The 13,588-nt window shown below is 44.3% G+C and overlaps 1 protein-coding gene across 1 annotated transcript in view; it reads right to left on the reverse strand.

The window, feature by feature from the left end:
* Positions 1–1,547: 1,547 nt before the first annotated feature.
* The window catches only part of RAB43 (RAB43, member RAS oncogene family), a 62,652-nt gene continuing 50,611 nt past the window's right edge, over positions 1,548–13,588 (reverse strand). The window contains exon 3 of the mRNA XM_078661433.1: positions 1,548–4,745. Coding sequence (XP_078517559.1) covers positions 4,495–4,745 — 251 coding nt within the window. The 3' untranslated portion in view covers positions 1,548–4,494. The remainder of the gene's footprint in view (positions 4,746–13,588) is intronic.

A 13,588-nucleotide genomic window follows, 5' to 3' on the forward strand; every position in this document is an offset into this window, starting at 1 on the left:
GTATTCTGTGGCATACAGTTGGCCCTTCCATTTGCGGGCCAGTTTCTCTCCCTCCGCCCCGTTCAGGTGCGTTTCTTGTAGGTATGCTATCTGTGTTTGCCTCCTGTTCAGCTGTGCCCTTACCCTATGTCTTTTGTGGACCGACCCCATACCTCTTACATTCCAGGTGCAGAACTGATAATGGTTAGGTAATGACATGACATGTATCCTCCTTTCTCTCGGACATAGCCCATGCTCCCCATACATATATCAGCGAAACGTGTAGTTTATGTGCCAAACTTGTGCATAACTCCCCAACCTGAAGGTCCCCGCCCCATAACTGTGGGGGACCAAACCTTAATACCCAACTGGGGTATGAACTAAATGTACTCATGCCTACGCCTGGGGGGGGGGGGGGGCGTGTGCCCAACCGCTCTTTCTCTGTGGTTAACAGTCAAAGTACCTCCGTTGAATTCCCCATTAGCAACACTTGTCCTGGTTCCCTTTCCCACCCTCCGTACAGTTTGCCAGTGTCGCATATACATCACCAATCCTTCTCCGTTCGCCCCTCTCACATGTCCTCTGCCATCTGCGCCGTTATGCGGGGGGATCGGTGTAGACTAGCATCCGTGTCTGATGCCACCGTACTTGAGCTGTTTTGGCTGTTTGACGCCGTATCAATGTTCTTGTCGTGCTCTGCTAGCGCGGTAGTCGTAAGCAACACCAAGTCCGCCGAGTCCCCTCCTCCAGATGTCTGTTGTTGGCCATCCTGTGGTGATCCTGCCTCCGGAGCTCCATTCTGGGTCGAGGCGTTGCCCCCATTTGTAATTGCTTTTGTGTCCGCGTACCCGCGACATTGCCTCTCAATGGGGGCGTTGGCAGGGTCACCTCCATCCGTCCCGGTTGCACCCACGGCTTTCCTGCGCCTCGAACAGCCTCACTGCGTCTCGGGTGCACTGGAGGTAGGGTTTGTAGCCAGATTCAGGATAATTTATCAGTATTTTAGGGGTTTCTCGGCCGGAGCTAACTCAGCCTACGTCTAGCATGCTCGGCTGTTAGCCACGCCCCCCCAGCGAGATCTATTCAAACCTCTCCATACTGAAGAACTCAACCACGGGAGAATAGTATCCCCCTGTGCAAACTATATATATATTTTTTTAAATACATCCGGAAATTATTTTTCTTCTGGGAGAAAACTCAGCCATTCTCTTTTCCATCCTGCAAAGGTATTTACACTCGCCCTTGGGTGGAGCAAAAATCCTCGTTTCCAGGGTGTTAAGGGGAATAAGAGGTATTTGGTGATAGCCATCAATGTGCATGTTTGTTATTGTTCAAAAACTTCAACTGCTAACCATGCCTTGGAAAGACCATTTCCTCACTCTATGAGCGGGATTTACGATAGAAGAGATCTTCGCACATGTAAATAACTTTAGGTCAACCAGAAATCCCTTTGTGAATTCCTGGTAGCGTAAAAAAGGCACATTTGGTCATAAACATGCTGTTACGAGAGAATTTACCTTTGTGAATACGGCCCAATATTTTAATCAGTATACATCTGAATATGATTGTAGTTTTCATTATTCTCTTTATTGTCACTGATATAAACATTCTCTAAATAAAAAACAGGAGTAGTTCGGTCTAATTGAAGCATCAAGTTGTATTTGTTTCAGACTAATTTGATTTAGATCACACTCAACTACCACTGTTGACACACTTGTCTGTTATGTAGTACACTCCAGCATACAAACACATTCACAATACAGTGTGCTGTAAATTCCGTTTTAATGACTTTTAATCCAATGATGCTGTTGCGACACAGTATAGTCAAATGATATTCCCTAAAATAACCAACATAGAAGATTGCTTTTTTGGATAGATGTGGTGACCTACAAAAAACTGAACTAAAATACAAATATGTTTTGAAATAATAAGGGAAAAGACTGAGTCTCTTTTGTAAACTCGTCTCTCAATATGAGCTAATTGTATCTGACTGTATATCTGTGTGGAAACTATCTCAAAAAAGATAAAAGATATCTCCACTTTAAAAGGTCCTTTTGAGAATCAAACTTTATATGCTAAAAGGATACAAACAACAGATAAAATCTACAAAAACTAAATTGTTTCCCGGAAAAGAGCTTTCTCAGGTGGGGTACTTAATTTACAGCCTTCTACTCATATATTTATTATGGAGCAATACATCTGATAGCCGTGTAGGAGGGGCAGAAAAACCAATCTGGGAATGTGAGAAGAAGGATAACCAGTACAGGGACTGGAGGTGAAAGTAGTGGGCAGTGCCAGAGTTTCTAAGGGCACATTATATACCCCTTGGGGAGAGGGTGTGGCTTAATGGCTAGGGCGGCCGAGTTTTAAGTTGGGGAACCAGATCCGAGTCTGGAAGGAGGCTCAAACATCCTGTGATTCTGGGCAAATCGTTTAATCTCCCCGTGCCTAAACATGAATGCATCCTTTGGAATGCAACTGGTGCTCATATAAAGTGCTCCAATACCTTCAAGTCAAATTTACCCTATTTAAAACTGCAACAAAAAAAAACAAAAAACTGAAGAACTACGTACAATTTGTTTTCCACAGCCAACTGATAGGTGGAAATGGGATTAGAAGAATGAGACCTACTGGTAGTTCCTCTCTTGGTGTGAGAGAAACACATGGTGACAGTATTTAAGCACAATTCTGTAGTACACAATAATGGGAGTTAGGACTTTTACTGAAAAGTATTTAAAAGCTTTGCTAAAAGCTCAAAGATATAAACTTATACCTCTTCCGATAGATTACATCTATTATGTTTCGTTGCTATGAATTCCAGTGCACGCGCCTCTTTTGACTTTCTATTGTTAATATTACACAATAAAGCAACCAAGAAATGACAGGAAGTATATTTTGCAAATTCAATACGTTATTTAAGATTATCCTAGTGAGAAAGCAATGTAGAGGCTCAACAATTAAACTTGTAGTCTTAGGGCCCGATGAGGTCTGTGCTTGCACCTCCATTCAGAGCATAACTGTGTTGCATATATTCCATACACATCTTAAGCCAGAGTTAAATAATTTAACTGATGGTCGCCTTCATTTTGCTCCCAGGGATGATAGCTGGAAGCTTTGAGAAAGAAGGCGATTTGAAAAGGCAAGAGCTGCTGGGTAATGAAGCAACATAGATTTGGGGAACAGTACAAGACAAGAGAGACAATAGAATGAAGAGATGGTTGACGGTTGTAAAAAGTAAGTATTTACGATTTGGTAGACCGTTGATTGTTGTTCAAAGGAAGTTATTTACAATTTTGTTGTTTATATGATGCTGGTGTACAATAATAGGAATTAATTCTTTAATTGATGAGGTAATGGCACATTGAAGAAAGACAGTCCTCTGGCATTTGATGATCCAGCAAAGCTGTAAATGTAGACATTATTAACAAGGACTAACTCCATAAGAGTAATAAATATAGCACTGAACAATCAATTATCTGTACCACACTACGTTAAGTACTGGACAAAATGAATATTGATTTAAAGCAGTAACAATGATAGATTTATGTCACACATTACAAATAAATGGCTTGTTGCCTCATTGCTTAATTGTGTTCTAACGAGACACAAAATTGATAAATCATCAACTAAAACAAAGACTTCAATTCTATAAAATAACATCTTTTGAAACCACCCACAACTTCAAGAAGGTGGAAACTGCTGCAGTTTGTGCTGGGTTGGAATTTAAGTCGAAAGATACGTTTTTCAAATGCAAAACATTTTTATGCAAGTATAATTAACAAATTCCAGTCGTTTTCAAGTCTGGGAGCTGCACTTCCAACAGTCAGCCGGCTCCACACACATATTGATAACGTGCCTTCAAAGAGAGACAAAGCTGTGCAGGAATCCACGAAGATTAGATCCAAAACAGCATGACATTCTTTAAGACAATCAAGTATGCTTCCCCATCATGCCAGGGGATTGAAGATCTATCTAGCCACTACCAAGCAGATTTCTAAAAGGTTAAATAACGAAGTAAGAAGTGTAACATGCAAGACTTTGAAGCACAGCTCTTGAAATCAATAGGAAAGATATCCTATTGGAAAAGAAGGCATTTGGTGGTCATCAAGGTAACTAAAGAATTGTTTATGTTCTAGGCAGCTTCTACTCTGAACTTGAGCCAGCCAAGTTATCATATTCTCTAATAACAAATACCATATATGTATTGTAGCATAATCATGGTCCCCTTGGGTGCCAATGCAACTGTTCACCATATAATGTTTAATGCACCCAATCTATTGCCACCTCAGCTACCATATGGTATGAAATCTTACATCTGCCCATGTCGGAATGTTGTTGAAAATAATTTATAATTTTTATAAAAGTTAATAACCTGAAATCCAGGAGCGTGCCTAACGGCTACTAAAAGAACACTGGTCCCAATAACATTAAAGAAGTTCTAAAACAAGCAATTAGAGACTACATTCTGAGCACTGCCTACAAACCAGCATGTTTTGGGTTTAAAGAAGGCCCTCATCAACAGCCACATCCCCATCCTTCCTCTACATCTTTGCTATCGAGTTTTATGCCGTCTGTGGATTTTTCGCTGAACATGGGTCCTCCATGTCGCATCATGAGTTCTGTGGCCATCTTGACGAAGGCCTCCTCCACATTGCTGGAGTCTTTCGCCGATGTCTCTATGGCACTGAGGATGTCCCAGTGTTCAGCCATGGCCTCTGCTTCAATTAGCCGTACCTCTCTGAATTCACTGAGATCCATCTTGTTTCCTGTCAATGAGATCATTTAATTAAGCTTAGTTTAACATTAAATGGATTTAGTTACTTTCATGATTACAAGCATAGTGAATTTCTATATTTCAACCTACCAGAAAGTGAACAATTTTGGATCATTGGATATAATACAGTTTGAAAGTATGAGGATGTGATGCATACTAATGACATTTAAATGAAATCCAGCAAAAGGACTCAATTATAAATGGTTTGTGTTCATCAAAGTCTATGGTACCCAAGTTTGGTTCCATGACATCATTTCAGATCACGTTTCCTGCATTACACATGGTTCTCAGATTTTCAGCCGGTATGAAGTTGTGGTGTGTGTTACAACCTTGTGGCAGAGTCAGGAACAACTTTTCAAAGGATTATGCAGGTGGTAGCAGGCATTCATGTCTAGTAGTACATATATACCTATATTACCTATGCTGCACAGGAAACCTCAGCTCCCTCATGAGGATTGTTTAAACAGCTGGCTAGGCAGATGGGCAATGGGAGTTGGTAAAGGCAGAGGTCCCGACTACCCCAGTACTATGGACGTATGTCACTACATTGTGACTAATCCATAAAGAGCCAGAGTACCATTAAATCACAAGACATTACTATATAGCAGTAAGCTGATTTCTAAAATATATATATTTTTTCTTAACTTTTTTACTCCCCGGTAAAACTCAGACAAAAAAAAAAAAAATTGGGGGTGAAAAGTTTAGTCATACTGTAACTAATTTGTTGGTGGTATACTCATTTTAGGGATTCTGATGAACCGTTTTTGAGAGAAAACGGGTTTCTTTCATGATTGTCTTATAGAGGTTATGGAAGGTGTGCCAGAGGCTAAAATGAGAGCCCATGTTCTATACGTTCACACTGGCTTCCTCAGCCATATGAGAATCAAGTCTGAATAAAATATGAACTTCTAACAGCGTAGCCAGTCAGGTAACTGCATCTTCCCACAGTGTCCTTATGAACAAATATAGTGCTAACATGTTGTATTTATGACAAAACATATGGCCCAACAGAAGCCATCTTGATGGATTCAAAGCTGTAAAACAAAGCATTAGCTCTAGAAGTGAACAAAAGTAAAGGGTTCCTTATGGTATAGAAGAACAAGTTACTTACCTTCGGTAACTAAATATCTGTAAGAGACATATATTAGTTATCAATCCCTCACCTTAGTATTACCACCAGGCGTCAGACTGGATCTGGAGACGTTCGTCGTTGGCGTCATGACCGCCGTATCTAATTAGACGTCGCCTCTGCGCGCTGACGCCAGTTCTTTACACGACACTCCACGCCAGAAGAGCAGAGTCATGCAAGACACTGACCACTGGTGCACAAAACTAGGGCCCTGAAAGGGAGTCATTTACCCTAGAAGTCAGTTCGCAGAACGGGAGGATGGGTGGGGTGGAGAGGAATCCATAACTAATATATGTTTCTTACAGATATATCATTACCGAAGGTAAGTAACTTGTTCATCTAAAAGAAACTATTAGTTATGGATTCCCCACCTTAGAATAGATACCCCAGCAATAGCAACCCCGGAGGTGGGTCTACGAATTAAGTGTCCTCATGTAACGTAACTGGTGCTATGTAAAGCGCTCTGATAACTGATTCGGTTCGGTTCTAGTTCGCGCTATATAAAACTCTGCAAAAAAAAAAATACCAAAAAAAAAAAAGTCCTGGAGATATGAATGGCCAAAGAAGCGTCTCTCCGGACTTGGCTGTCCAGTCATTAGTGTTTGGTGAACGTGTGCAATGAAGCACACGCGGCTGCCTGGCAGATGTCATGAAGGGGAACTCCACATCCCAAAGCAGTAGTGACTGCCGTCGCCCTGGTGGAATTTACGCACAGCTCTACTGGAGGTTTCTTTTTTGCTAAGGAATAAGACATTTTGATGCAAAGAACCACCCATCTAGAGATGGTCCGCTTTTGCACGGCCCGACCTTTCTTGGCGCCCACATAACCAACAAAGAGCTGATCATCCACACAAATTGTTTTGTGCAATTCAGATAGAATGAAAGCGCACTTTCTGGATCCAGATGGTTGAGCCTCTCCTCCTCTTTAGAAGGATGCGGGGCAGGAAGAAGGTGGGCTAAAGTGATGAGCTGTCCGATATGGAAAAAGGTAACCACTTTAGGAAGAAAGGAAGGCCTAGTGTGAAGGACAACCTTGTCCAGATGAACAGCCAGAAAAGGTGGTTTGGAAGAAAGAGCCTGAAGCTCACTTACCCGGCGAGCAGAGGTGATGGCAACCAAAAAGGCAGCTTTGAGTGTCAAAAGTCTGAGAGGACAGTTATGTGGCAGCTCAAAAGGAGCACACATTAGGTAGGTCAGAACAAGGTTCAAGGCATTACGAAATTAATAGGAGGAAACAAGTGAGTAATGCCTTTAAGGAAATGATTTACAATAGGGGACTTGAAAAGAGAAGGTTGATCTGGAAGGCGAAGAAAGGCCAAAATGGCCGAAAGATAGCCCTTGAGAGTGCCCAGAACAGAGCCCTGCTGGGCCAAAGAAAGAATGAAGAGGAGAACCTCTGAAAGAAGGGCAGAAAGGGGATCCACAGCCTTTGCTGTGCACCATGCCACAAATTTGTTCCACTAACAGGCGTATACAGTTTTAGTGGAGGGACGCCTGGCTGCCAAGGTGACATTACAGGCTTCAGGAGGAAGGTCAAAAGCTGTCAACTGTCGCCGCTCAATCTACACGCAAGGAGGTGGAGGCTGGACAGGTTCGGGTGGAGGACAGTCCCCTACTGCTGCAACAGAAGATTCTCCCTAAGAGGTAGTCTAATCAGAGGATCGATGGCCATGTGCAAGAGCTCGGGATACCAGACTCATCGTGCCCAGTCCGGACCACAAGAATGACTTGGGCCCGGTCGCGCTTGATCTTCTTCAGCACTCAGAGCAGAAGTGGTATAGGCCGACAGGCGTATAGAACTCCACTCGCGACAAAAAGCGTAGCCTAGCGAGTGCCTCCTTGGAAATTCCAACGCGCAGAACTGCAATGATTTTTGGGATCTATCCACCAACATAACATGGTTCCGGGCACAGTACTGCAAAGAATCTGCTTTGGTTATTGCCGCGGATGAGATCCGCAGACAGGTGGACAAGGCTGCTTTAATCCTACTGGACCTCTTGGCCGCATTCGATACGGTTAATCTTCATGTGTTGGTTAACCGGCTGGAGTCAATATGAATAAAAGGTGCGGCCCTAACCCTACTTTCTTCTTTTCTCTCACATAGAGAACAGATTGTGATTTTCAGAGGGCACAGCTATAATCACTTTCTTTCCCTAGTGGGGTGCCTCAAGGATTGTCATTATCCCCAACTTTATTTAACATTTAAGTCACCCCCTTGGCAAGACCTATTCAATCTCATGGGGTTCTCCGCCATATCTTATGCGGATGATACACAGATAGTCATATTAATTGCATCTGATGCAAAAAAATGTGGCCAGACAATTTAACAACTGTTTGGCGCACATCATCAGCTGGATGCATGAGAACCATCTAAAGTTAAACAAGGAGAAAACAGATGGAATACTTTTTGGGAACGATGTCTCCTTCTGGAATGACTTCTGGTGGCCTGTTGATTCTGGCCCATGTCCAGCCCCAGCCTGTTAAGTGAAAGATCTCGAGGTCATGTTCGACAACAAGGTTTGTTTCTCCGAACAGATCAACCATGTTACATCTTTGTGCTTTTATCTTCTAAAGATACTAAAAAAGATCTTTCCTTCATTCTATTTGATACGCCAAAAACATGCCCAAGATAGATTATAGCAATGCTCTCTATCTAGGAACAGAAAAACGACTTCAATCAAAGCTACAGACTCTGCAGAACGCAGCAGCTCAGCTGCTATTGAAAATCCACCAATTCAGCTCCCTGACAGCATCAATGTTCTTCATTGTTTGCACATTCAAGACAGAGTCAAATTCAAGGCATTGTGCACAAGGCATTGCATGGACCCTGACTCAAGGGTTTCCAGAAAATGTTTGTCTGGTATGTCCCTCTACACGATCTAAGATCTTTCAATGCTCAGCTGGTTGTCATCCCTAGGGTGAGGAAGTCCAAGTGGGGAGGTAGAATCCTCTACTACTTGGTGGGCAAACTATGGAATTCCTTGCCTTACTCCCTACGATCTCAACCAAATAGGCTCGGTTTTAGAAAATCTCTCAAGATCAGCTCTTTGCCCCCAAGTCAAAGTAAGTCTCTTCTTTTCTTAGATCAGTGGCAGCATTGTCTTATCCCTAAGACGCCTCGCTATTTGTGCGCTTTAGAAATACTTTACTTACTTACTTTTAATGTGGTAATGTATAGAAACAGCCCACAAGAATAAGTGTGAAGGAATTTTAAGTTACGTTTTTTACTACAACATCTTTGTATGAAGTACTCATGGTGATCACATAGTGCAGGAAAATAAAAGTGTAAACTGTGTATATACAAGGAAAATTTATGTCTATGGGACATCATCTGTTAGGTACCGAATCATTAGGATAATCAAAACAAATTGATTTATTTTGGAAAATCAAGTACCAAGTCTAAATGTATTGATGAAGAAAGTGGTTCGACCCAAAAAATTATTAAATGTGTCATCATCAGTGCAAGGCAAGTACGAGGACACAACAAAAATAATACGTAGTCAAAGGGTCTCTTTCGAATGCAATTGGAAGAGTATACCACAAATGGTAAACACTTACGGACTTAACAGTCTAGATAACAAGAGAAGTTCCCTATGCAACATTGTAAATGTGTAAATAATTAGTTGTGCTGATAAATGAGGATGATCAGTTCTATTTGGTTTTACTTTAGGTCCTTCAGTTGTCGCGAGGATGCCTCGTAATTGCTATTAGGCCAAAACACATCAACAGGAAAGGAGGCAATATTTCTAAGATATAAGAATTAGGAAAGCACTATGTAATGTTATATGATTTAAATGAGAAAGTGATTATTCTATAGGTTAAATTACCCTCCTTCAGGAAACTAGATATTTTCGATAAAGAACAATGTCTTGTGCCTAGCACTACTTGTAAGGGACCACCACACATTTGTTTGTAATTGTATATACTAATATGAACTTGTGGAGAAAAGGTTGTAAAGAAGAATAAAAAACACCAATGAATGATTAATTACAGAGTACTTATGAACCAAGGAAAACCAAAACGTATTCAAATATTGATGATGATTAAGTTAGATAGCAACAAAAGGCTGTGACTAAATGGTACCCTCTATATAACCAAACTAAATTAGTCCACAATTGGGACTTTGCTGCTCACTATCTTTTCCAAAACTGTTCAGAACTGTGCTAGAATGATGCATGGGGTGCCGCTCGCAGCCGTCTTTGGTGTGTGAACTATTTGTGGACTGTCGTTCTTCCTGGGAGCCCGTGGACCGCTGAAATCCCTGCCTGAAGCCCTTGGGGGAGACCTGAGCCAGTCCGGCTAGTGGGTGCGGGACTGCGAGTCCCAGCAGGCTAAGCGCGTGAGTCACCAGCGCACCTGCGACTCTTCCCACCCCACCCCTCCCCCTGCTGCTGATAACGGCTCGTGGCCCCCGCTTCGCGGGAGCCGCTCGCAGCCGTCTTTGGTGTGTGAACTATTTGTGGACTGTCGTTCTTCCTGGGAGCCTGTGGATCGCTGAAATCCCTGCCTGAAGCCCTTGGGGGAGACCGGAGCCAGTCCGGCTAGTGGGTGCGGGACTGCGAGTCCCAGCAGGCTAAGCGCGTGAGTCACCAGCGCACCTGCGACTCTTCCCGCCCCACCCCCTCCCTTGTATATAGCTCAATTTACATTCGCGCACGCGGGACGCGCGCGGGACGGAGCTCGGGGCGTAGCCCGGGCAAAGGGCGGGCCCTCTGAGGCCCTCAGAGACCGAGTGAGGCCGGGCAGGGCCTACTCTCTTTCATCGCATTTACTGCCACTAACAGTTGGTGCATTTGTCTGTATTGGCCCAAAGTCCTGACAAAGCACTCCCTGAGAAGATTGGGGGTAATAATAATGGCACACTGGATAATTATTTTACAAGGGCTCTCACTGATCCAGAGAGGGAAAAGTCACTGGCAGAGCGCAGGGCAGAGCGTCGTCGCTCTGTCGAATGTATGAAGAACAGGGCTTCCACAGATCCCTCGCTCCACGCCCTTTCCCCCACTGTAGGATGTACTGGCAGCAACGAAGACCTCCTATCCTTGGAGAGTGTCCCACTTTTGTTACGTGATTGTACCTCCACACCCATGGTCCCTATTGACCAGCCCATAAGTGAAACTCCTCTCTCCAGTCCGATTTGCATAGATGTCGACCACACTACCCGGACTCCGGTCCGGGTCAAACCTGCTCAAAATAAACCGAAAAAAACAGTGCCTGTCAAGGTCCATGGCCCACCACCTACCAAAAGAAGACGGAAGGGGGGGGGACCCGCAAAAGCCCAAGATCAGTCATACCGACCTTGGCAAGCTCTCAAAGCTTTGTACCAGAATTGCCTCGGCCCCAATGGCCGCACTAGTTAATATGTCAAACTCGGCACCTCTCTCATCACTGGCACCAGTCGTTCAGGCTGTGAACACTACTGTTCAAATTGACATCCCTGTTGACCCCTCCCTAAAGGACGCACCTACTGCTGCCTCACTGGATAACATGGAACACCTAATAAGGTCTTTCATCCTACCCATAATAGAGAGGCTAAAGAGGGTTGAGAAAAGGCTTGAGGACATTGAGTCTGCAATTAGTAATCACGAGGGATTATCCAAGGTACTGGTGAGTGGGGTTGTCCCACCCTCAGCCTTGGTGACATCGTGCACTCCCATTGCTCCTAAAGTTATAGTCCAATCTATTAATCTAACAAACCCCAAGCAACAGAGGGCTCCACCCCCCAAGCAGGGTAACAATCTAGCTCCAAATCCAGCTAGTGAAGTTCCGAGTAGACCTGAAAAAGTATCTGCAGGAAACACACGGGAGACTTGGGGTACCACCAGTTATACCAGGGCACCTTCCCGCAAAGGCCCCCAAGTAGAACTACCCCCTGAAGCTGTCCCCTACGTGGTTGTTCTGACAGGGGTCCCTAGATTGCCAGATAATAAGAGGGAAGGGTTTCACCAGTTGAAAAATAAAATTATGCACTGGCTCAGCCAATTTAGACCACTCACACACAACATCAATGGTGACATTGTGCACGTCCGGCGACTCTCTTGGCTGGGTAGTAGGGTCAAGGACAGCGACGGAGACCTAGTTGTTGTAAATTTTAGAGACCCACGAGCGGTTAACTATATATTAAACTGGCCCCTAGGTAGTGGTAGCAATTCCATCGTCCCTCGCCCCTTGACTTATTTTTACCCCAGATCCCTAGTGTTTCCCCCCATCTACACTGGTGTCCAGGCACACAATCAGATTATCCCTTCATTACCTTACAATACTAGATACCTGTTTCAAGCACCACACCCTTTACCTGCTGCTGACCCCTTCGGTGGAATATGGTACCTCCTAGGCTTAATAGAAATACCAATAGGAGAATGGATCACCTGAGACCTTTTACACCCCTGGAGACAGTAAATAGGTTTGATGTGTTCACAGGTATGGACGATTGTGATTGAAGATTACAGTCTGAACAGGGCATGGGTGGCCAAACTAACGTCATTGGCCTTGAAGGTACGGATTATGAGAGTTCCAAAGTAGTCCCAACACAAATTATGTCATCCTTGCACCGGGGGTCAAATATGGCAACTGGATCTAAACGGGGAACCTCATATAGTCCCCCTTCTCCCCCCGACGAGGGTGTGACCGGTGCGGAACTCCAATCTACCGAACCTCTCACCGAGTTGGTCGACACCACTGCGGCTACTATACTTGATTTCCCTGCTACATCTCCCGGCGAGCATATATCCTGTTTGTCCATTCTCTCCTGGAATTTGGCCAGACTACAGGGTAAACTAGACTCCCCTGAGTGGGGGTCTTTTATCGACACACAGGATGTATGCCTGTTTCAGGAGACATGGGCACGGGAGGACAAATGGCGATTAGGCTATGCAGCCTTTTCAATTCCAGCTAAATGGAGGGGAAAGGACGGCCCTCAGGGGGTCTCTGCATATGGGTGGCATCCCATCTGGGATGCAAGGCTAGGGCCCTCAAAACTAATTCATTGGATGTTCAGTGCGTGCTGTTGGAATGGCCAAACCATACTCAACTCGTGCTGATAAATGTATACTCCAGACCGACGGGAATAACGAAGCCCTCACCCACCTTTGATGAGCTCTCTCTATTTCTGCCCACAATACCCCAGGGTGCTAGGATCCTTCTGGGGGGAGATTTTAACTGTCAGTATGAGCCGCTAACCCGAACTATGGAGGGAGCACTTCTGGAGGAGGATGACCAGTGGGGAATTCCGCAATTAGTTGGCCCCCAAGCTAAGCCATGGTCACCCTTAGCAACACAAATTCTGGCACTCACTCTCAGTAATAGCCGAACTAAGAGTGACATCCCTTCAAAACCCACCTTTAATAAACCAGGGCAGGAGTCTCATTTGGACTATATCCTTGTTCAGACATCTGACTGGAACAAGGTCTCTGACTTCGCGGTAGTCCAAAGAACTGACAGCGATCACAATGCACTGATTCTTTCATTGGTTTCGCCCGGTGGTCCCACGGGTGATCAGCCGGCAGAGGCATCTTTAGATCTTAAACTAATTTTAACTAATGACAGGCGTAGAGTGAGGTGGGCTAAGCTCCTGGACAATCCTGCCCACATTTCCGAGCTCTATGCATGGATCCTCCCCATATTTGAACGTGTCGGGCCCTTATTTTTCAACCCTCTCCAGCAAAATTGTTTCCCAAGTTGGGCACCCTCCATACGGAATTGGTGGA

Source organism: Lissotriton helveticus, chromosome 9, assembly GCF_964261635.1.
Source record: "Lissotriton helveticus chromosome 9, aLisHel1.1, whole genome shotgun sequence".
Classification (NCBI taxonomy): Eukaryota; Metazoa; Chordata; class Amphibia; order Caudata; family Salamandridae; genus Lissotriton; species Lissotriton helveticus.